Below are 21972 nucleotides of genomic sequence, written 5' to 3' on the forward strand. Positions count from 1 at the left end.
TAGGTAGAAATTATTTCAAAATTTATTAACAATATCTTCATATGAAAGATACTTTATCAGAAGTTTACTGCTTCAAGATTGCTTGTCTACAAGTAACTGAAATGCGAGACCTAAAATTCAGGTAATAGAGGAAGAAGTAGTAAACAATGGACAAGCCATGGATATGTACGTGGAGATTAAAAGGCACGGGTACGGAGAGGAATAAGAGAAGAAAGACATTTCTGGAACAGATATCTACAAGCCACTGTATTAAAAATAAACATATTATGAAGAACATAGGCAATTTTTAAAGTATACACCCTGAAGTATTCAGTCAACACACAGTTAAAGTATCTTTAAAGTTTCACACTAGGGACTGGCAGACATGGAATTTTGCCAACACATAAGAATATATCTTGGAAGATGATTATTGTACCTTCTGTGTATGTGACAAGAAAGAGAACAGATTCAACAAGGTCCCTCTGAACAAATAATTCATTTTGTACCTTTCTAAGAAGGCCTCCCAGTGAAATTACAAGGAAATGATTTTGTTTTAAAACTGTAGTAGATAACAGAAGTGTTATTAAATCTACAGGAGCATTACTAAGTTGGGGTTTTTTTTAGGACAATGTTGAATTTGTATGTACTTGAGGTTTCAGAAAAACAAATAGGAATATCAAGATTACAAAAAAGTATTTTATCACGAAGCTGTTGTCACAGATTTTCAGCTCATTTCACCTGTTACACTGTTACTTTGTATTATTGTAATAAAACCAAAATGCTTAGATATAACCATTCTGTCCTTCATCACATTAGCTTTTTCAACATTATTTTTAGCTAATCACCAGAACACTTGCAACCTATTGCAGTATATATGCCCACACTATTAACAGAGAACAACGTTTTGTGCCATCTATTTCACACCTGTGGCACAGGGCCAATGTCTGCTGCAAGCTTGCAGCAGGATAAGGACCAAAGCTGTTCACCATATTTATTTATTAAAACTGAAACCCAGCCTCAGATTTCTATTTTGGGAATTGAGGAACGCACTATGGTCCACTGTCAGCACCTACACACTGAGGAAGGCCTGCACTTAGAACAAGTGCCACACAACCCAAAGCTATAGAATGCTAAATTCATGATAACGGCATAAACTGTTGCCAGCCAACATTTCTTGTGGGGATATCTCAACTTCTTCACATTTCATGGCAAATGTCAACAACAAATTTCGAGGAGGGGAAATAACACTGGGCTGTGCTCAGTTGCCCTAAATATTTTCCCCAATGTTCTGATACACTTCATTTCTTACCAAGATATATTATTCAGTTTTTAGCTTTGGGAAACTTGTTTCCACAAAAAAATGACGGCATGTTCATCAGTAATACCAACTTTTGAATTCCTGCTGAATACAAAATGCTTAAGTGCTGTCCTTGCTAGAGCCAGAGAAGGAGACAAGAAACCCAGTGAATAAGACACCTTGATTTACTACTTTGTTGGGGAAGTGGAGAAATTGGATTGGGGAAAATATACAGAGCATAGAGTACAATATAAAAAAGTAACAGAGGGAAAATTACTTATAATGCTCTTTTTCCCTCAGTAGATTTCTTTCACTTCAGAAGTAAACTTAACTGTTACTGCAATATAAAAAAAGCGTATCAGCAATCATGTGTATGAACATGCTATAAAAACCAAATCCCCTTTCTGGGTTCTGTTCTACCTGGGGAATTATGCCTGCTTGGCTCTCCTCCTGCTTGCCCATCATTGTGTAGGATTTCCCAGCTCCAGTTTGTCCATAGGCAAAAATGCATACGTTGTAGCCCTCGAAGGCATGCAGCAACATCTCCTTCCCAATATCATTGTACACACGGCTCTGAGATGCAAAACAGGGATCTTCAGGCTGAAAAGACATGAAAACAGCATAAATACAGTCTTATCCTATCATTCAAGTAACATTTCAAAAAGCAACTGGTTTTTTTTCCTACTTCTATCTTGTGGGTCAATCCCTTAGGAAGAGGCAAATGTAGCACATTTTTTACACACAGCTTTTTCCCAAGGCAGTACCAGCTGGAGAAGAATGACAATAACAACCCTTGCAGGACCACTCCATCAATGCTGAGGAAACAATGTGCACAAAGAAACCAACCAATTCTGTTTTCTGAACACCATTGACACTACTGGAAAGGTTTCATGCAAGATCACTGACAAAGGAGATACAGTGTGTTGGGGGGGGGGGGGGGGGCGGGAATCAAAAGTAGAGTTCAGAGTGTCAATACAAACGAATAAAGGGCTGGAAGCTACAAAAATCCCACAGTGGTTGATCTTGACAAGAGCTCTGAAGGGTAGTAGGGTGAAAATAGAAGCAAAAGTTGCTTAGGTTTATTTTGTTGGGCTTTTTTAAGATTAAGAGTGTAAACAAATCATTAAAATGACCAAGTTTTTCTTGCAGCTGTCCAATTCCACTGTCCAATCCAATCCAAGTTTCTATTTACAGCCTCACTGGTGACTACAAAATCCTTAGGTATGTCAATACATATTTCAAATTAGCAAGTAGCTGAGCGAGTCAAGGACAATGTATCAGAACATTTTTCTACAGCTAAACTCAAGGTTAGCAATAAAACTGAAATATAACATTGAAAAAAAGCTATTTTAAAGCAATTTAACCCAGTGATAAAACAAACAAGAACTCTAGTGTAGATGCATCCAGTGATAGAAATCTGTGTAACAAAGCAAGTCATCACCTTCAAACACTTGAATGAAAAGTTTGTTACATTTTGAAAAGAGGCACCCCACACATGCAATAAAAATTAAAAAAAAAAAAAAAAAATCAAGTTAAAGATGTCAAAAAGACACTCGCCAGATCTTGCAAATACACAACCTGCTCAAAAAAAAACCTTCATGAATTGTAGAAATGAATTCTCCATTTTTTAAGTAATGCATTTCAGGCACTCCAGCGCTGTACTGAGCAGATTCCAACATCCAGTCACCAGAGGCAATCCAACATGCAGCCCCAGGCATGGTACAGGATACAGAAATACTGACAGAAAGCTGGATGAGGTATATATGCTCTTTTTTCTGATGTTCTCTCTTGATCATTTAGGAAAGTCGTTGGTAAATATACTTCAAAAAAATTATCATACTAATGATTACCTCAGTAGATGTTTTATGCTGCACAAATCAGAAAAGACTGCACAGGTAACATGCCACTGAAACTTGATTTTGCAGGAGTATGTCACTACATTGTATGCGACTATGTTCTTCTTAATCTAGCATTCTCTCTCTCTTCCTGACGTGTTGAATTTTAACATTACTTGCTCCTGATATCAGGACAAACTTAGCTGTGCTTACATTCTAACATTGGGATCAAGGTTTTATCAGACCACTTTTTTTTTTTCCTTGATGCTGCTTATCCGCTAGTTTTCAGGAATTATGTTCATAATGTTCCTCTGACTGATCCTGTAATCTACTTGCATGGCTGCTCTGGAAGATGCAGTAAAAGAGCTTCACAAACCCAAGTTTTTCATCATTAAAACAATCTTGTTGGCCACAAATTCGCTCAGAAATATTAAGTCTTATTTGCACCATCCAAGTCACTAAAATTAATTTTAGAGAAATGCATTACCTCTTCTTTCTATATCTTTTGTGAAAATAAGGCAGGGGAGGGGTAGATGGCAGAACACCACAGTTCTGGCGTAGAACAATTACTGGAAGTCAGCAAGACCTTACCATCAATTTGCAGGAGGGTGGGGCAGAAGAGCTAGATGCGAGTTTATTGCTTTTGCAGCTATTGGAAACACAGATCACTACCTCTATCTTTTCCAGATGTGCCAAGGGAACCCAGACCACATCTCTCCTTGAGCTGTAAGAACTCAAGCAACTTTGACTTGTCTAAGAGCAGAACTCAATTAACTGTGGTTCACACGCATCCTTAAAATATTTAGAACAGAACATTGTTGGAGAATATTTTCAGTAATCTTTCAAATATTTACAACTTGTTATCAAACTCCAGGAGCTGAGCTTTCTGCTCTCCCCCGAACAGGAAAAGACAACATAAAATGTCAAACTTCTAACCTGAATGGGCGTGAGAGAGACAGTGCAGAAACATCTGATATGATTAGAAAAGAATGCAGTTTAATCAAGCCAGTCAACAAGAACAAAAAAGAAGTTTTCTTGTAGAAGAACTTACCGATGTGTGGGACCAATAAGAGTAGTCAAAGCTGAAGGACTTTGGTGCTTCCTTGGGATTCTTTGGGTTGATAATACCTACAGGAAATAAAATTCAAATTCTTAGCTAACTTGACGCTTAGGAGCATAAATGTTCTAAATGAAATGGATTAAAAAGTTGGACTGAATGAAAAAATGCTTGTCTATATTTCCTATGTTACAGCCTTTACAAGTCACATTCAAATAACTGACCTCCAATTGCCTTTTCAGCTCTTGCAATCCTTGACTTAATTTTCTTTCCAACGTACTCATAGATAAGAATCTTCACGTGAACTAAGTCACTGAACACTTTAGAAATACCAGGATAAACATGCTTTGCAAAATCCAACTTCTTCCCCTTCATATCAGTACATCTGTGAATTTTATGTTCTTTTCCTTTTCTCATATCCTCTATTTCTTTCAGTATTTGGCCCACACATGCGCAACACCCACAATTAGTGAAAGCTCCTCCAGATACCTTTTAGGTCGTTTGGTTTTGTGTTAGTGTTGGGGTTTTTCCCTTTCCCAATAGAAAAACAGCTTCCCATAACCTTTGCGGGGCGGGGGGAGGGTAATACACAATGGATTCAGCTGCCATTTTAATGGCATACATCATACATAATGTCTATAATTTCTGTATTCCAAGGAGGGTAATTTATAAGCACAGCTCTTGCTGTGTAAGAGAATCTCTACTGCTTTTTTCTTTTCAGTACTACAGTGCTGGAAATACTTAAATCTATTGTTTCCAGCAGCTGTTTTCAACACCATCTGTGTAAGGACACTAAAAAGGCATACTCTTGAGGGTATCAAAAGTATATAAACCACCTTAGAGTTACACACACCCATCTGCACCTAAAGCAGCAATCTGCCTTTGGAAGCTATACGCTAATTATGATACATGCAAACAAAATTTACAAAGGAAGAAGCTATACAAAGGTGGTGACAGTCTTCCTGAGCGTGATTTACATCCTGATACCAGTCATCCTAAACAAAGGATGCTTATTTCTCACATAAACATGCCAGTTAGGCTATGCTTTGGGAGACAGGGTACTCTCCCTCTCCTTCTGTGATAAATAAAAATTGTAACACCTACATCTCTTACCACTTCAAATGAGAACTTAACTTCATGTTGCACCAAAATCTCTGAAAACGTGGTTACAGGATCCCCATTAAAATGAAATCACTCCTCTACCAGATGCTGTGTCCCTGAGCAGGGCTGTTGTCCAAAATCACAGTGTGGAGAAAAGATCGCTGCCTGGATTGCAAATAGCAACAGTTGCTACTCTTTCTTGCAGCCAACTCCATTTCACTTGGATGCACCTTGTGCTGACATTCTTGCCTTATAAAAGCTCACAGACATGCAAAGCCAATGAATAATATGCCTCTCACCAGTACAGTATCAAATGGCAAAAATGCTTGTGGCTTTGGATAGCAACATGGGCATCAACACATAACAAACTGGTAACTTAAGCAATCATATATGGCTTTAGTTTCCCTTCACAAGTTTTGACCAAACAGTACATCTACAGCACGTACTATTAAACCAGTTCTAACCTTAAAGCAAAGAAATAACAAATCCAGAAGACAACTCCCCTGCCCCAAACTTAAATCAGTTCTCTTTCAGTACTGAGAATTGTACCAGACTGCTACAGTTCAGCTTCATTCAATTATTTAGCATCAAAGCTCTGAAAAGCAAGGAAGAAGTAGTGCCTTGTACCCAGAAGTTCCTACCCAAAAAAGCATCACAAATAAAACCCAATGTAACAACCTTTGGGGGTGAACAACATTATTTTCTTCAATTGTTTGGGCTGTAAGTTCAAGGGGAAGTAATTAACCATTTAAAGCAGAAAAAAGCAGCAATAAATAGAACCCATTCCTATGTGCTAAAACCTATTCTTGTGTACTGTATAACATAATCCTAAGCAGACACATGAAAAAATGCATTGCTAGTATCTCTGCTGACAACATACATTCTGTTGCTTAATCTCAACAGCAAATCATTTTAACCCAGACCCTTCATACTACTCTTGTAAGAGGAGTCATGGCTAGGGAAAGAGAGGAGCAACTACCCTTATTGCTAGGTTGCATTTGCTACTTTGTCCTCAAAATGGGAAACTCCTAGGCTGGCAATCTCTGAAGATGATCAAGACAAGCAGAAGCCTAGCTACATCTTTGCTGATCAAGAAACACATTTTTAACTGCAATCTAAACACATGCGGTGGTTACCCAAATGTCATATTGGTGCAGTTTTATTTTAAGGTGCAAACGCAATCACAAAAGAGAGCTTTGATCTCACTTGATTTACCTCAAATTTTGATTTGTCTCCTCTTAGACTTAACAGTGAAATAGCAAGTATTCATCATTTTTTTCTTTTCCATTTTTACATTGTTGTGTATAAGCAAAAAGGATGTTTCTCTTGTCCAAGGCAAAGCTGCACTTGGTCTCTCCAAGGAAACGAGTTAAGTTGCCTTCTAAGATTCTACTGGGTCACAAACAGAAAACAGAACAAAGCAGCACAACTTTCAGCATTATTCAAACCAGGTTTGATGTGAAAAATATACATTTCCCCCCCCCCCTTTTTTTTTTTAATAAAAATCTCTAGAAAAAGTCCACCACTTCTGAAAAGAAAGCAAAGCAGCCAAACATTTAATCAGAAGAATAGCTAGTTTTTCCACTCGGGTCGCTGTGCATAAAGGCACATTGACCACCCATGAAAGACAAGATCTCTAGCTATGCAACAGGCTTACTGGCTGGAAAGGCACTATAAGCTTGCCATTACAGCTTCATCCTACTTCCTTCAATCTTAAATTTAACCCATCATATTTGTGAAGAGTGAAGTTCAGGCTCCGTGATTTATGCAAGTGATTCCATTCTGCCTTTTTATTTTAAAGCCATTTTTTATTATTATTTTCTTAGGCTTTCCTCAGCTCCTTCACATTAAGTTCCACATCTAGCTCATTATTTTGAAAACTACTTTCTAGGATGCATGTTTTTGCAAAGCGTATCTTGAGAAGCATATCAGAAAAGGGAGATTAACGTGCAAGAAGGCAGCTCTGTCAGAGGTTGGGAATGCAGCTGCCTGGCCAAAACCTTCCACTGCAGCAGGAACGGGTCAGAGAAACCCTCCTGGCTGCCAGGAACTCTGCATGCTGTCCCTCACTACTGTGATCCAGTCACATCCTTTTCCCTCAGCTTCTAGTCCAAGCCTGAAATCTATTTATCCTCATTCCTGCTTTTTACAGAGTCTACATCCTCCATTTTCAGAATCACTGCGTTAACAGAATTCTCACTCTGTCTACAAATGAGTCCAGCAGAGCTGAGTGATTGAGAAAATACAAGATTACAAGCTCAACGGATTTCGATCAGACTGAAACTCGCTTCATTTGGAACACTGAGCACCAAGTGGGTAGCTACTAGCATCAGTCCTGTCTGCTGTGGTCCGAGTTTGAACCAAGTGATCAGTAGTATGAGATAACTACTCACCAAGTAGTGTGAGATAAGAGACCTGAAAGAAGATGGTGAGGCAGCTAAGAAAACAGGAACTCAAACTGAAGTAACTGACCTAACCTGAAAGTATCTATTGCAGCAAGCATCTTCTTTGGAGGGACAAGCAAATCCATGAAATCTAACTACTTTTACAGGAAGCTAATGGGCATTTCTGAAGAAATTAAAAGACTTCTTATAGTACAGGTAAGCTTTATCCTAAAAGTTCATATGCCAAATTGGGAAAAAAAGAAGGAACGATCATGCAGAAATTAGACTGAGTGGGCAACATTGATTTTATGTACCATGTTATTCAGCAAGCTGTGTTTTCAGCTGAACAAGGCAACAAAGAGAATTTAAAAAGAGGACTGTTTCCAGTGTCTCCAACATCCACAAGAACACTGAAAGCTTTTCAGTTATTTTGTTTGGTTTTTAAACCATGCAAAGCCATGATGAATTGTATTAGTGAATCATGAAATAGGTAATCATCTATCTCCTCTCACCACAGCAGACTCAGGCATGGTAGGCAAGCTAATGGTTTAATTACGGAGCCTCAGGAAATGAGAAAGGCAATAAGGCAGACGATCACAGCAGGAACACATTAATGGTCTTTTTATCTTACAGAATAAATTTGTTTATCTGCTATTTCAAAGGTCCAATGTGGCAATTAACTCTTCTGTTTGCAAACTGACACTAACGCTTTGTGCTGCAGCTATAATTAGTTACCATCAGCATGGCACCGTAGCAACTTTGAATGTTGGAGTTAGCCTAAGCAGCCAGTTTCTGAGAAACTCAATCCCTTTTTCAGGCCCCTTGCTTCACCAAGAGCCAACTTCTTAGGTCATGTGGAATCTTTCAGCTTTTCACAAATTAAGGTTTCTGCATCAAACAGAAACTGGAAAGGATATTTTACAAAATGAGCATCTCCTATACCATTGCTACTGAAAAAGGTTACACGCAACTCAGAAACGTGGAAAGGATGCAACAAGTTGAAGATACTATTTTTTAGACACTGCAGTAGGAAACTCTTCCAGGATCAAAGCAGCAACCACAGTTTGGGTTAATTATGTCACTTACCTTTGGAATGGAAGGCTGAGAAAAAGGCATGGGAATATTCATGTTTTAAAAATACACTCTACAAATTGTTTATTTGGTTGAAGGAAATAAAGAGATATGGGCATTTATTTGAATTATGAATTTCCAGAAATTTTTAATAATATGCTTCACCTTAAGACATAATATTTACATCAGTTTCCTACCTTTGTAAGCAAACAGAATAAGCAAAAGTAATTATAGGTCATAAATTGATATAAAACTCAAAAAAAGTGCACTATGTGAACAGCTATGCAGCATTACCAGTTAATTTGAAGCAGTTTACTCAATACCCACTGCCATCCCAACCAAGAGACACAGCTTGCATTTTAAAAGCTTCTTTCTTCTTACAGATATCTAGTAAGCCATACAGAGCTGCTTCAAGCCATCTGAGGTGCCTCTAAGCAGGAATAATCCACATATTCTCTGAAGCTCAAATAATTTAAACAATTCTTTTTAGCTGCTTAGCTATTTAAGTTTTGTGGGTTATTTTTGACACCTGTAACTACAAACATAGGAGTTTTATGTATCACTGACCAAAGGTAAGGAAACCAACAGTTTTAAAACAGATTTCTTCACACCAAATAATCTAAAATTTTGTATCATTACGTAAGACCCATGTACTTTAACTAATTAGTCCCTGTACAGCAGAAGTACAGGAGCAGTACATGCTAATAAAAACTAAGGAGAAAGCAGGAGCACAATCAATGACAAAATTATAATTTTAGATGTGCTGTTATCAACAATAGCAAACCAATCTGCACAAAACATTTGGATTTTAACATGCCCTTACCTAAACAGGCAACTTCATTTCTTGGCATAAGGTACTTCCACAGTCCATCCTACTTGTTCCTTAATTAACATTTCTCATACCATCCACCATCTGCTTTATCAGCTAGCACAAAAATAACATACGTTTTCAACCTTTCAAATTTGTAAGATCAAATTCATAGCTAGATTTTAATTTCAGCAAAAAATGTTAACAAACTTTGAAAGACCACTTCACTATTGAAACAGTACCCGTATCTTTTGTAATATGTATTATTTTGCATTCCTATGTCATCTACATTGACATCTAAACTTTTTTGCCTTACAATCAAATCTTGATTTGTTGAAGCTGAAATTCAAAAAGCACATCCAAAATATGCACTTTATTTTACAATTATAACCAGAGTGTGGAGCACAACAGAGAGCTGATGCAAAGTTACAGTCTTCTAGGATACTTTCAACTGGAAGCAGCATTCTCACCTTCTCCAGCCGTTTTTAAACATATACACAAACATATTCCCACTTCATGCCTTCATTTCTGGACTTATACTTCCATTATCCGTTAAAACTAACCAAGTAAACAGAGATTGGGAAACCTACAGAGGAGGGGGTGGGGGGGAAGCAAGCAAACTGCCAAGATCAGCCCCCTCATTCCATTCCCATACACTCAGACACATAAATAGTTCTGCAGCCACAAAGAATCACCAAAACTACTTCTTCACCACTTAAATATCATGCCTGATCATGACACTGAATTGCAGTCCAAACCTAATCTATTTTCATCCCGGTCAACAGTGCCCCTCAGCATGTTCCAAATTTTGCAGGTTAGAAACTATCTGTAGTTCAGTATCTGGGGATAGTAGCAATTCTTTCTCATAAACTCTTGGAATAGAGACACAGAGCACAAAGCACACAAGAGGTAAGAATTTAAATTCTTCTCTTATCCCACATTGCATTTAAAGTCAACTCACTAGATTCAACAGCTCTACCTCTGCTAGCGATCAGAGTCATATTACAGGGCATTCTGCCATCAGACATGCCACACATTAGTCACTGTAGGGTGCTCCAGCGAAGAACTGGCTAACTGCAGTTTGCCCTTTAGATAAACACCAGCAGACAGAATTAACTTGGGCTAAATCCTGGGATTACAGTCTGCACGGGAGGTGGAGGGGGTGGCAGACTAATTAATATTAAACAAAAAACCCCAAAACAAACCAAACTACCAAGTGCCAATCAGGAATAAAACGCAATGATGGTGAAAGTCAGGTATGGAACTAGACAAACTGAACTTCCATCATTTGTGCAATACAGCCTGCTTTCTGTTTACATCTTCCATCGCCATAATGCTACCACATCTGTCAATGCTGAAGGCACAAAGCTTCTTTAATTTCTACATATGAAATAAAATTAGGTTTCATCTCACAAAAGAGGCTTCAACACCAGCCTCAATAATTCCTATATTCAATATTCCTAGTGGAAGCAGTAACCTACATGGAGCACATATTCCTAACAAATGTCAACACATATTGAGAGAACAGCTAGCAAAAAAGGCACAGTCCCAATTCACTTTTGTTCTCATTAATCATTGGTAATGGAATAGGCAGAAATTTTCAAAAAACATGCTAGTCTAAACAGAACTTTCTAAGGGAAAACAAATACCAAATAATCCATTTCTGTGCCTTCTTCAAACTCTATTTGAATCAATATAAGCAGTAGTTTTATTTTGTGATGCCTGAATAATAAATTTAACCAATATAAAAGGCCTGGGACTTTCAGAATTGACTCCACAAGACCAAATTAACATTAAATATACAGTCTCTTAAAATGCATGGGTCTGGAAAATATATCTACGCCATCTGTAGTCTGGAATGACAACAATGAGAGCATGTTCGTTACTGAGAGCAGGGTGGAGCAGGCATTCTTTATTTGTTGGAACGTGAACACCACCCCAAAGACACGTTTAATACAGGCTTCTTTCCTAGGCATACATTGCAATCAGATATATGGCTATACTGTTTTTATAAGACAGACTTTCAGGGTTGTTATTATAAGAGATAAATGAAGGGAAATGGACACTTCCAGCTTGTAAAGCAGTGCTTGCTTTTCAAAGCATTGTTTGCATTTTTCAAATCATTAAAAGGGAAGGAAACCAAGTAGAAGCTAAGAACAGCTCATTTGGAATTCAACCGGATTCTCTCCCCACTGTGGAATTTCAACCCTGTACTGGGAGAAAGGTTGGATGGGGGAGGGAGTTAGGCACAACAGCACCAGAGCAAGGCAAATGCTTGCTCACAGAAGCTGCTAGAAAGCTGCTCTCATCCTCAGCTGCTCTTACAGATCCAAGTGCTATAAATACCGTCTCTACAGCTGGTGTTCTTGGAGAACAGCATGCCAGCAGGCCTTGCACCAAGCAGGAGCTAGTCAAACCATACTGTTCCACCTATCTGAAAAGCTGAACCAAAACCATTGCATTCCATTGTCAGCTGATTACCTGAAAATGTCCTATTGCAGAAGATGCATAGCAGGTCTATGTATGCAAGTTGGCTAAGCACTTGGGAGTTGAGCTGAATTCTTTCCTCTGAAGTTTTCTGCTTCAAGGCAGATAAAACAGTATCCCCCTTCACCCCCTTCTTTTACTTCAATACACCTCCAAGAGCCACTGGCCTTCAGACATACGCCAGCACTACATTAAGAGGACATCATGTAGCACTGGAATCCTGGGGAGTCAGTTCTGCCAGTCTCCGTATCTTAAAGGATTCACATAGTAAAAAAAATCCAATTCTTAAAATAGTTTCCATTGACAACTTGTGTTTTCCTTACTTCTACTTGCATACTGAAAGGTGGCACATTATTTAAGCATTTGATAAAAAGAATAATCTCTAAAGCCCTAGTTCTGTGTCAGTGGGCACTAATTCTGAAGGGGCAGCATTTCACACAGTTTACTCACCACTGGCAGAACACTTTTCCGGGTCCATTAGTAACATTATCTCTTTCTACTACAGTTCTATACTAACTCCACAGCAGTTTTTTAAATGTAGTCCAATACATTTAACACTAGCTGGAACATCCTAGCCATCCCACAGTCTTGCGCCAGGCCCATTATTTGTACCTCTAACATTTAAAAATCATTAAATGTTCATCTTCTCCCACCTCCCTGAGGTTATCTTCCAAAATTAGATTTTTTTCTTTTTTCTTTTGTCTTCTTTTTTAACAGTGTGCAGAATTGCCACTTTAAGTTATTTTTATACATTCATGAGAAAGGCTTTAGAATGAAAACCAAGCACCCAAAAAAACTCCAGGCTTTTTTTCTTCTCCAAAATATATTCAAGACATTTAACAAAACATACGAACTATCAATATTGTAGGGCATCCAGAGACAGTGATTAAAACAGACTTATGGATAAGCAACAGAAATTCCTAACCCTGTAAAACATGAAGACCTCTAACATTCATACGTAGAGTCTTTGCTTGTTGTCTGTGCTCAGCATTACCTCTGTTACCATTTTATGACTCCCATTCCTAGAATCACCCAGTACTATTAGAAAAAAAACTAAAGCAGCAAGAACCACTCCCCACCAAACTCCTCTCCTGGAACAACTATTTAAAGAGAATAGCAATTGCCTCCGTTTTCTCTTCGAGACAAACTCACATTCAAACCTTCTCTTGGCTTTTACAGGACTTACGGCAAATGTAGTAGTTGGTAGCAGGACAGTCATCAGAAGAACTTGGGTAACCTCTACTTCTATGAATTCTTTGACTCGTCTTTCAAACCAGTTCCCAATTCAACCTCTACTGCAAGGCAATTCATGCATCCTCCCATCCACACAATTTCTCTTCCCATAAAATAGCCTGTTTTGGTAACACATCTACCATGAATACAATGTAGTATTAACATACTGGACAAGGATTCATTTAGTTTTAACCACAGTTATGAGGATTTACAGATCAGAAAATCAGGGTAGGAGTTAAGTGACTTTCCTCCACTGCTGTTTATTTTCCCAAGACCACCTCATCATGCAAGATACAACCATAAAAAACTGGAAACAATTTTTAAAAATGCAAGGGGAAAAAAAAAAAACAAACTGTATCCAGAAGAAACACTACGCAATACATGCTTTAAGAACCGATACTTTTTGGCAGGCACAAGTCATCAGAAATGGGGTATGCTTATCTTTTGAGATATCTAAAATTATTCATTTTCAGAAGACAGATTGAGAGTCAAGACTGAAATCTATCTACAAAAATTAATCCTCCCATTATTCTATGCTTTCACTGAAAATGTCTTATCAAGAGAAGGAAAAAAAAGTAAAGGTATTAGGTAAGACAACTACAATGAACTGTTCTGCTTGCCTTTTCTATCTATGTAGCATATGCTACATAAATTCCCATTACTTTACTGTCTACATGTACTCAGTGCTAGTTCTAAATAAAATCCACTTTCTTATAAGGACTGCTCTCATCAGTAATTTAGACCAAAGATAGCTTCATGAAGGAACTTGTATCATGGAAATAATCTAAACTATGCTTACACAATACTACTGCAGAAAAATAAAAAACAACTCAAACTTCTTATTCTCCTGAAGGCATACACACACAATAGGGTTTCTTTTCATTTGGTGTGTCTTTTCATTAAGCAAAAAAATTATAGATCAGAAAGAAAAACATCAGCAAACCATACTTTTTTTCCCTCTTTAGGATTAAATTTCTTTGAAAGAGGTTACTACTTTTTAGAGCTACGTAACAATGAAAAAGGCAAAACCTAACAATATCCCCTGACAACGTATACCAATAAAGTACTAGCTGAATTGCTGATGAGGTTACCTTGCCCTATGAACCTTTCAATAGCTTTGACTTTTGTATTATTTTTCAAATACCAACAAATTTGGTACTCTATTTCAAAATATCACTAATTTGGACAAACACACCATAAATCAAAAACCTTTTAAGTTTTGCTTTTCCACCCATTTTCATTTTGCTCCAGAACAATTGCATAAAACAGGACATACTTTAAAAGAAAAAAATACTTAAAGAAAAAACACAAACAGAAAAGGAACTCAAAATAGATGTTTCTCTTTTTTTTTTTTTTAATTGAAATATTTAGGTTTAGACCAGAGGTTTCTAAACCTTAGAGAGAAAAAAACAACCACCATTAAACTAAATTTCCACACCCCCCCCCCCAACCTTTACAAATTAACTCCAGAATGCCTTACGAAGTTTTTCTGATGCCAAGGATGCCTGCTTGAGAACCTAACTGCCATATGTCTACAGCAGCAGCTGTGACTATTGTTACTGGCAGATGGGACCGTGCTTACTGTCATTAAACATCCAACATCTTAAGCAGTTCACAAAAGAACCTTCCATCATTAACAAGTCACAGAGACTATTAATGAGTTAAAATCCAAATAGGTAATTTTCAGTCCTAACCTGAGGACCCAGTTGAACACATATCTTGCAAGATAACCTGGACTGCAGGTGCATTTCTACATTAACATGGTTTATGGCAAACCAGAATATACAATAATCTCAGATGGATTATAGTTTGAGAACTTTGTTTTACTCTGTCATTGGCACCCACAAGATGCTAAAACCTGTTTTCATTCATCTAGTGCACAATTAATGTAACATCAACTGCAGAAGGCATATTCCAAATAGGTTACTTCCTTATTTCCCTGCTTCATTAGTTTTGTTTTCTATATACTTGTTTAGCTTTTCAAAAGAATAAGCTAGCTGGACTCTTTGCTAGTGATGAATACCTAAACATCTAGGCTTGAACCTCTGCTTCATTTTCATTTGTTTTCATTTATGCATTATTTATTTACAGACAGGATTATCAAATCATTTCCACACCAAAACACAGCCCCCCCCCCCCCCAAACCAACCAACCAAAAAAACCCAGAAAAAACACAACACCAGGGAAGACTTCAGGCACAGAATAGTTTAGCTTTTCATTTCAATAATCCAAGGCAGCAGCTGCCAATGTGGTTTTTATTGTTACATTTCAAAACCTGATATAATAATGAGTACAAGAACTACTGACACACAAAATACTCTTCAATCTATAGTTCACCTTTCATCCCACATATTACACAGCAGTATCTTTTTTTCCACTCGCCACAAAGACAGTAATTAATGAAGTGGACAGGCAATAAGTAATACATTGTAGGTAAGATGCATTGGTGTAAATCATTCCAAAGAAAAAAATGAAAAAGCGGGAATTAAAGACAAAACATACTCAATCAAAATATGCTGACATTCATGATCTATTCTTGAATTCTTCTTTTCAGAAAGCTGCTTGTGAGTTTGACCTAGAGCATGATAAACCACCTATCCAGTAATTTAAAGAAAATACTAAAGCAGATAAAATTTTCAAATTTATTTAAAGACTGAACAAATTAAACAAAGTTATCTCAGAGGAAGGAACAAAAATGCCATTTCAGAAGTTTCAGTCTGTTTCAGTATTAGCTGGGATTTTATCAATAAACCACCACCACGAAAAGCACCTTAAAAATCCAGTGATGCCAAGTTTCACTTGAAAACATTCTGTAATAAGTAGAATATGAAACAAACAATATATTAGGCAGTGTCAGGCTAACTGATAGTAAGGACTGCTAACAGAGGGATCACCCTAGGGAATTTATTATCAATATGAAAAGTCATCAGAGCCCACTAACTTTTCCCTTCTCTCACCAGGAACCCCAACATTGCCCCACACTATGGGCAACGCTACAAACACAGCGATACTGTGCCTAGTCCCGCGTGGGTATGTGCGCATGAGACTTAGGGGCATATGTTCATATCTACTAGTGACCTGTGTCCAATGGACAACGATAGGATCTTCAGAACGTAACTCCAAATGAAAATAAAGTATTTAGGTCAACTGAATCCACTTACATAGCAGGTGCTTTTGAAAACAAGTCTTATGTTTCTTAAGATCATATCTACGTGATAATAACAAAAAAAACATCCCACGCAGTTTCTGTTTTGGTAGGGGTTTTCATTTGGTAATTTGATGGTGACACTACCTCTTTTTTGGAAAACATTTTTCACTCTCAAATTAACTTAAGTAGTATGATTTTGCAGCTTCTAATTTCTCCGGTCTTTAAGAATTCTTCTATTATCTTCTACTCACCCACCCCACTTCTGAAGAAGTTTTGGCAGTATTATTCAAATGGATATCATCTGCAATTAGACATGATCTGAACAGCACAGGCCTTCCACAAAATACCCCCTAATGCAGTCCGCACATGGGACTTCAGATGGACTGCATAATTTCGTTTTTGCAACACATACTTGAAAAACATAAAGACTGACTATTCTTTAAGTGCTGTATTGCTGCACATCAATACCTTTGCAACCATAAAGGGGAAAAAAATTAGTCTTGTCATCTTACTATAGTAGACAAAAAAAGAAAAAAGGGACAAACAAGGTGTTTCAAGTACTGATTTCAAAAGTCACATATTTTGCACCCTTCCAACAGAAAAACAGAAACACCAATTACTCACAGTAAGTACTCTCAACATTGTGGGTTAAAGACCTCTGTAAGAACTCTCTTTTTCTCAGAATAAGACATATATAGAACTGTATTCAGCTACATTGTCACTTTTTCAACACTGAGAAATGATAAAGATGGAGATCTACTATGGATCTTGATTAAAGGCCTTGAGCTTCTATGAGGAAGTGACATAAAAGCCACAGAGGATAACAAGTTAATTCTGTAGGAGACCTCAAGTCCACAACAAAATTACACTTGTTTTGCTTCCAAGGCAAAGGTAAACTGTGCAACAAAGTTGAGAATAAGCTTTCTAACCCAGGAGGACGTTTTGTTTTGCTGGCAAGCCCACAGTGAATGACAGGCAACCCCAAAAGCTGTAAACAGCTACATTTAGACAAAAAACAACAAACAAAAGCAGTGTGTCAGGCAACAACCTTGGTGGCATTCAAACTTCAAGAATACACTCCATTACAGATGTCAAACAACACTCCAGTTTTTCTACATTCATTTAAAAAACATCAATGGAGCACACCTGTGATACACTATGTTCTGTATCTCTATACTGTTTTCTTTACAATAATGCTAAGCACTTTGCCTCAATTTCACTATAACATAGTCTCTGCCTGTATCAGTCAATACATTTACAAAACTCAGACTTGGACAAAGTTTAAACTCAAGACCCACAAATAATTCGTAGAGTAGTGTGGCCAATCAATACATGAAGAATTAAAGTTCAAGTAACAGTCAAAATCCCTTCTTAATTATCATACTTCACAACTGTCTCATCAATCCTGTTCATCACAATAGTCTATTAGGCTTTAATTCCAACATAAAGAAACTTTAACTGTCTTGGAGGCTTAAAATAGTCACTACCCACCGTATCACCAGCCTCTCAGATTTGCCTCCTGTCAACTTGATTAGCGAACAGATGAAAAAGCAACCTTCTCAGGCAAGGCATCTAAGCCTTGGTCATTTCACTGGCACATTTGAAGGTATGAAGCAGGAACTCCACAGGCTAGAATTACTACTGAATTCCCTTTATTTTGAAATTGCTGCTTCAGACATGAGTCAGACATTTTAATGTCACTTTCTGCAGCCAGCTTTTAGCCAACAAGTTCAGACCTTGATAATAAGGAGTTCAATAATGTAACTGTGAGGCTGCAGAGACTAAGAGATCATGAAAAAATAAAGAATCCTTGGTAGAAACAGCAACAGTACTTATACTTCTGGTATCCTTTTAGGCTATGCGTTAGATTTGGGGGCATTTCAGCTTGAAGTTAGGTGCATCAGACTACTTTGTTCAGAAGAATCTTTGGAGAAAAGATTTCTGCTCAGGTTTTTTCCCCTCCACCAAACAATGCCTTATTCATATTCTTTATTATATGATCCTCTTCATTCAACAAGTAAAATTACTCCTCTATTGCGTTCGTCGATATTTCTCCTCTAAGAGGGAAATACAGGGAAAAAATAGCCCACAGACTGTAAGAATGTGTAACTATTGCAACTGATGATTCCTTTCCCAGAGTCTGTAATGGCCCCTGATGACCTAAACCTGACCATCTGTCACATCACCCATCTTGTATCAGAGCCATAGGACTCACATAGAAGGCTACAGATTAGAACATTTCCAGAGCACAAAATATAGCAAAACCTGTAAAGAAATTTCCAACTAGATAAATCAGGAAGCGTTTTTCTCCTTTTGAAAGCTGATATAGCTTCTTGAAAATTTAAGTGTCTTTGTAGCGCAGCTCTAGCATTCAGAAATAGAACCGGTGTCTTAGATCGCCAGAGATTCACTGGTCACCCTTATCACTGTACCACGATCAAACAGCTTCCACAGTCTCCTGGAGTTCAAAAATCTGAAGCATCTAAAATTACTATTGTCATGTCAGCAACAAGAAAACCTGTTACAGTGGCACCCAGTAACGCTGTTGTAGTTCAGAGCTTGGTGGCATTTCCACAACAAATGCAATCTAATGGAGTCTACAGCTCTTCCATTCTACACTGGTTTAGTCTGAAAGTTGGCAGGCAAAGGTGGGATACAAGCACCTGTCTCTACATGAGATGACTTCTAAACATACCCCTCCCTTTTAAATGGAAATTTTGAAATCCAACCAAAAAAAAAAGTTTCTTTGAGTAATATTCCACATCAGGTCTGAAGCTAAGAATTTACTGCACTGAAAAGCAAGCTCCCTTCTGTATGATGCCTCTCTTCCAATGAAACCATAAACATTGTATATAATTTAAGCGACCACAACCAGGACTTAAAATTCCTTTGCAAAAGCAGGCTGAAGTACAACCCTGGCTAAAAAAAGGGAGAAGCCTGTATGAAACCTCCTTTGTATTAACAAGCATGAGTAAAAACTCAAGTAATCAGACAGCAAAGTAACTTGATGCTCTTGGAGTGTTACTTCCTGCAGCTACAGACAAGATTACTCTACTTGATTACCTAACAATGAAAAACTACCCCAAGAAGAGTAGTTTGTAGGTATAGCCATTAGTTTACACATGACCAATGACACCGCAGCAAATGGTATCAGTACTGCCTTGGCCTTAAGAAGCATGTAAGGAAAAAACCCAAAAACTAAAAAAAAAAAACCAAAAAAAAACCAACAAACAAAAAAATCAGTAAATTGTGTGCGCATAGTCAGTTTCCCATAGAAGAATCTTCTCCTCCAAATTAGACCCACAATAATTTAGAACCCTAACACTTCTAACTGGTTAGAAAATAGGATGATTTTATGTAGTCTGTTATTTTGCCGTTGTTCAGACACCTAATCTGGAAAGCATAAAACTTGACATCTTTTTCCCCTCAGCTTTCTCCCTGAAATTATGCTCCTAAACAAAGGCACAGACTGCAGAATAAGCACACCACCAGACTCAAGCAGGACTTACACCACAACAATTCTCATGTGGTGGTCTGCAACGTACCCCTGTATGTGTCAGTCCACATGATATTCCCACACACTGAATTTAAGAAGGTTTTCACCTTGGTATTCTAATCTTTCTGTAGAATTCTCAATTCACCACAAACAAACAACTGCATCAAAATAAAGATACTCCTGACTTAGCCTTTCTAGTCAAATTCAGACACTATCTAGTTTGTAATGATGGCCTCAGAATAAAAGATTCCCTAAAAGCATAACTCTAGATAATGTAACTTATACACAGTACTCAGTTTAGTCTGACAAAAGAAGAGGATTAAGCAGGAAGGGAGGGGAGAGAGAAAGACTCCCTTTATGAGATCAAAATAAACTTACTGGTTGAATTGCCTTGCATCTGGATGATACATTTGGATTCTTTGCTGGTTTCACGGGAATTGAAGGGCCGGACCCGAACAGCCACCTTCACTGAAGCCCCCGACATTCTGGTCGCTTGTCGTGCAGTCAAGAAATTGAAAGTGAAGATGTCAAGAGTGTTTCAAGTTATCCTTCCTGCTGACGTTTTCTAAAGATATAAAAATAGGATTTAGTTATTTACCGCTATTACATTCAAGGTGTTGATAAAATTAGGGCGGTTCAGAGTTGTTTGATAACTTCAGTTTCTGCTTGGCAATCACACACCCAACAACAAAAGATAATTTTAGCAGTAAAGATACTACTTAGATTTCAGCATGAGCTAGTTACTGTATACTACATATCCAGGTTCTCTAGTTATCAACCCTTTCTGCCACAATGCATTAGCAATAATACTAAAACTAACACAAGTGTGATGGGCCGTATCACACTGACTTTTAATACACAGCATTCCAGAGAAAAGGGTGTACCCAACAGCCTTAAAGAACCCTTTGCAGTCCTGGGAAAGTCCTCTTCTCAAAGAAAATAAAAACTCATTAACTACTTGTATATCTAGTGATTAAAGGACACACTACTCCATAAGGAAGAAGAGCAATCAAAAATTATTGCCTTCAGGGTAAATATTATTATATATCTTCAGCAAATGTGCACCATTAAATTCATCTTCATTATCAAAATACCTGTTCAAATCCTCCACATCCAAAAGATTAGGCACTTTATTTGTGAGGAAACTATCCAGGACACCCGTAATCCAAACTTCAAGGCACGTCTGAGACAGTATTGAAATGTAGGGTTAAAAAACGTTGGTTCTATTGTATTGTCCTTGACCAAACTTTCCCATTAGAAGAGAGTTTCTCAGTCAGTCTACAATTAAGCAGTTTAATTTACTGTCACAGGATACTGTTAGTATTGAAGTTAAACAGAACCAAAAAGTAGTAAGATAGATTCAAAGAAAAAGTCATCATGGTCTGGTTAAAATCTACCACCCTTGGCTAGGAAAGCTTCCATGCTACAGACTCTCAGAACCTGGAAGACTATACTGAGAAAACACGATTACATGGTTCATTTATCCATATATTCTAAATCCCTGCTACGGCCATTGTTGAACACAGATTTCAGGGCTAGGTGAACCTTTGGTCTGACTCAATTTCCGTCTTGAACCTGAGTTAACATGGGCAGAACTCTACCCTGCACAAGTCATCATACATGACCCAGAAATCCTGACTTTTTTTTTTTTTTCATCTATACAACACATATGCAATTAAATACTCATTCACAGTGCCACAAAAGTACTGGCAGATCTAGAAGTAGAAGCCTTTCAGCTCTAAAGTAATTTCTAGTTATCAACCTAGATATTCTAGTTATCAACCTAGATATCAACCATGTAGTTTTACCATGTGGTAAAAATACATGCTTAATTCAAGTCATGACATATCTTCACACAGTACAAGAAGTTTTTAATAAAACTGCATTATTTCACTAATGCCATCACATGGTGAAGGCAGAAATTAAGTTACTCCACCAAGCAGAAGTAGTATTTTAAAGCATTCCTTATTTTAGCAGGTACCCGAGGTATCTCACCAGACTACAAGAATAGGAATGTCTTTAGGAACAAGCCTACTGATTTCAGTGTCAGTGGCCCAGCAAACTGGTACAACAATG

The 21972-nt window shown here is 37.6% G+C and overlaps 1 protein-coding gene across 3 annotated transcripts in view; it reads right to left on the minus strand.

The window, feature by feature from the left end:
• KIF1B (kinesin family member 1B) overlaps positions 1–20380 on the minus strand; it is a gene marked incomplete at both ends in the record, with an annotated part of 86920 nt that extends 66540 nt beyond the window's left edge. For all 3 annotated transcript variants that reach the window (XM_082009340.1, XM_082009339.1, XM_082009341.1), the window contains 3 exons: positions 1697–1876; positions 4163–4239; positions 20275–20380. In XM_082009340.1, the coding sequence (XP_081865466.1) occupies positions 1697–1876; positions 4163–4239; positions 20275–20380 (363 nt within the window). The remainder of the gene's footprint in view (positions 1–1696; positions 1877–4162; positions 4240–20274) is intronic.
• Between the last annotated feature and the right edge of the window lie 1592 nt (positions 20381–21972).

This window comes from Phaethon aethereus, assembly GCF_964289735.1.
Source record: "Phaethon aethereus genome assembly, chromosome: 21".
In the NCBI taxonomy this organism is placed as follows: domain Eukaryota; kingdom Metazoa; phylum Chordata; class Aves; order Phaethontiformes; family Phaethontidae; genus Phaethon; species Phaethon aethereus.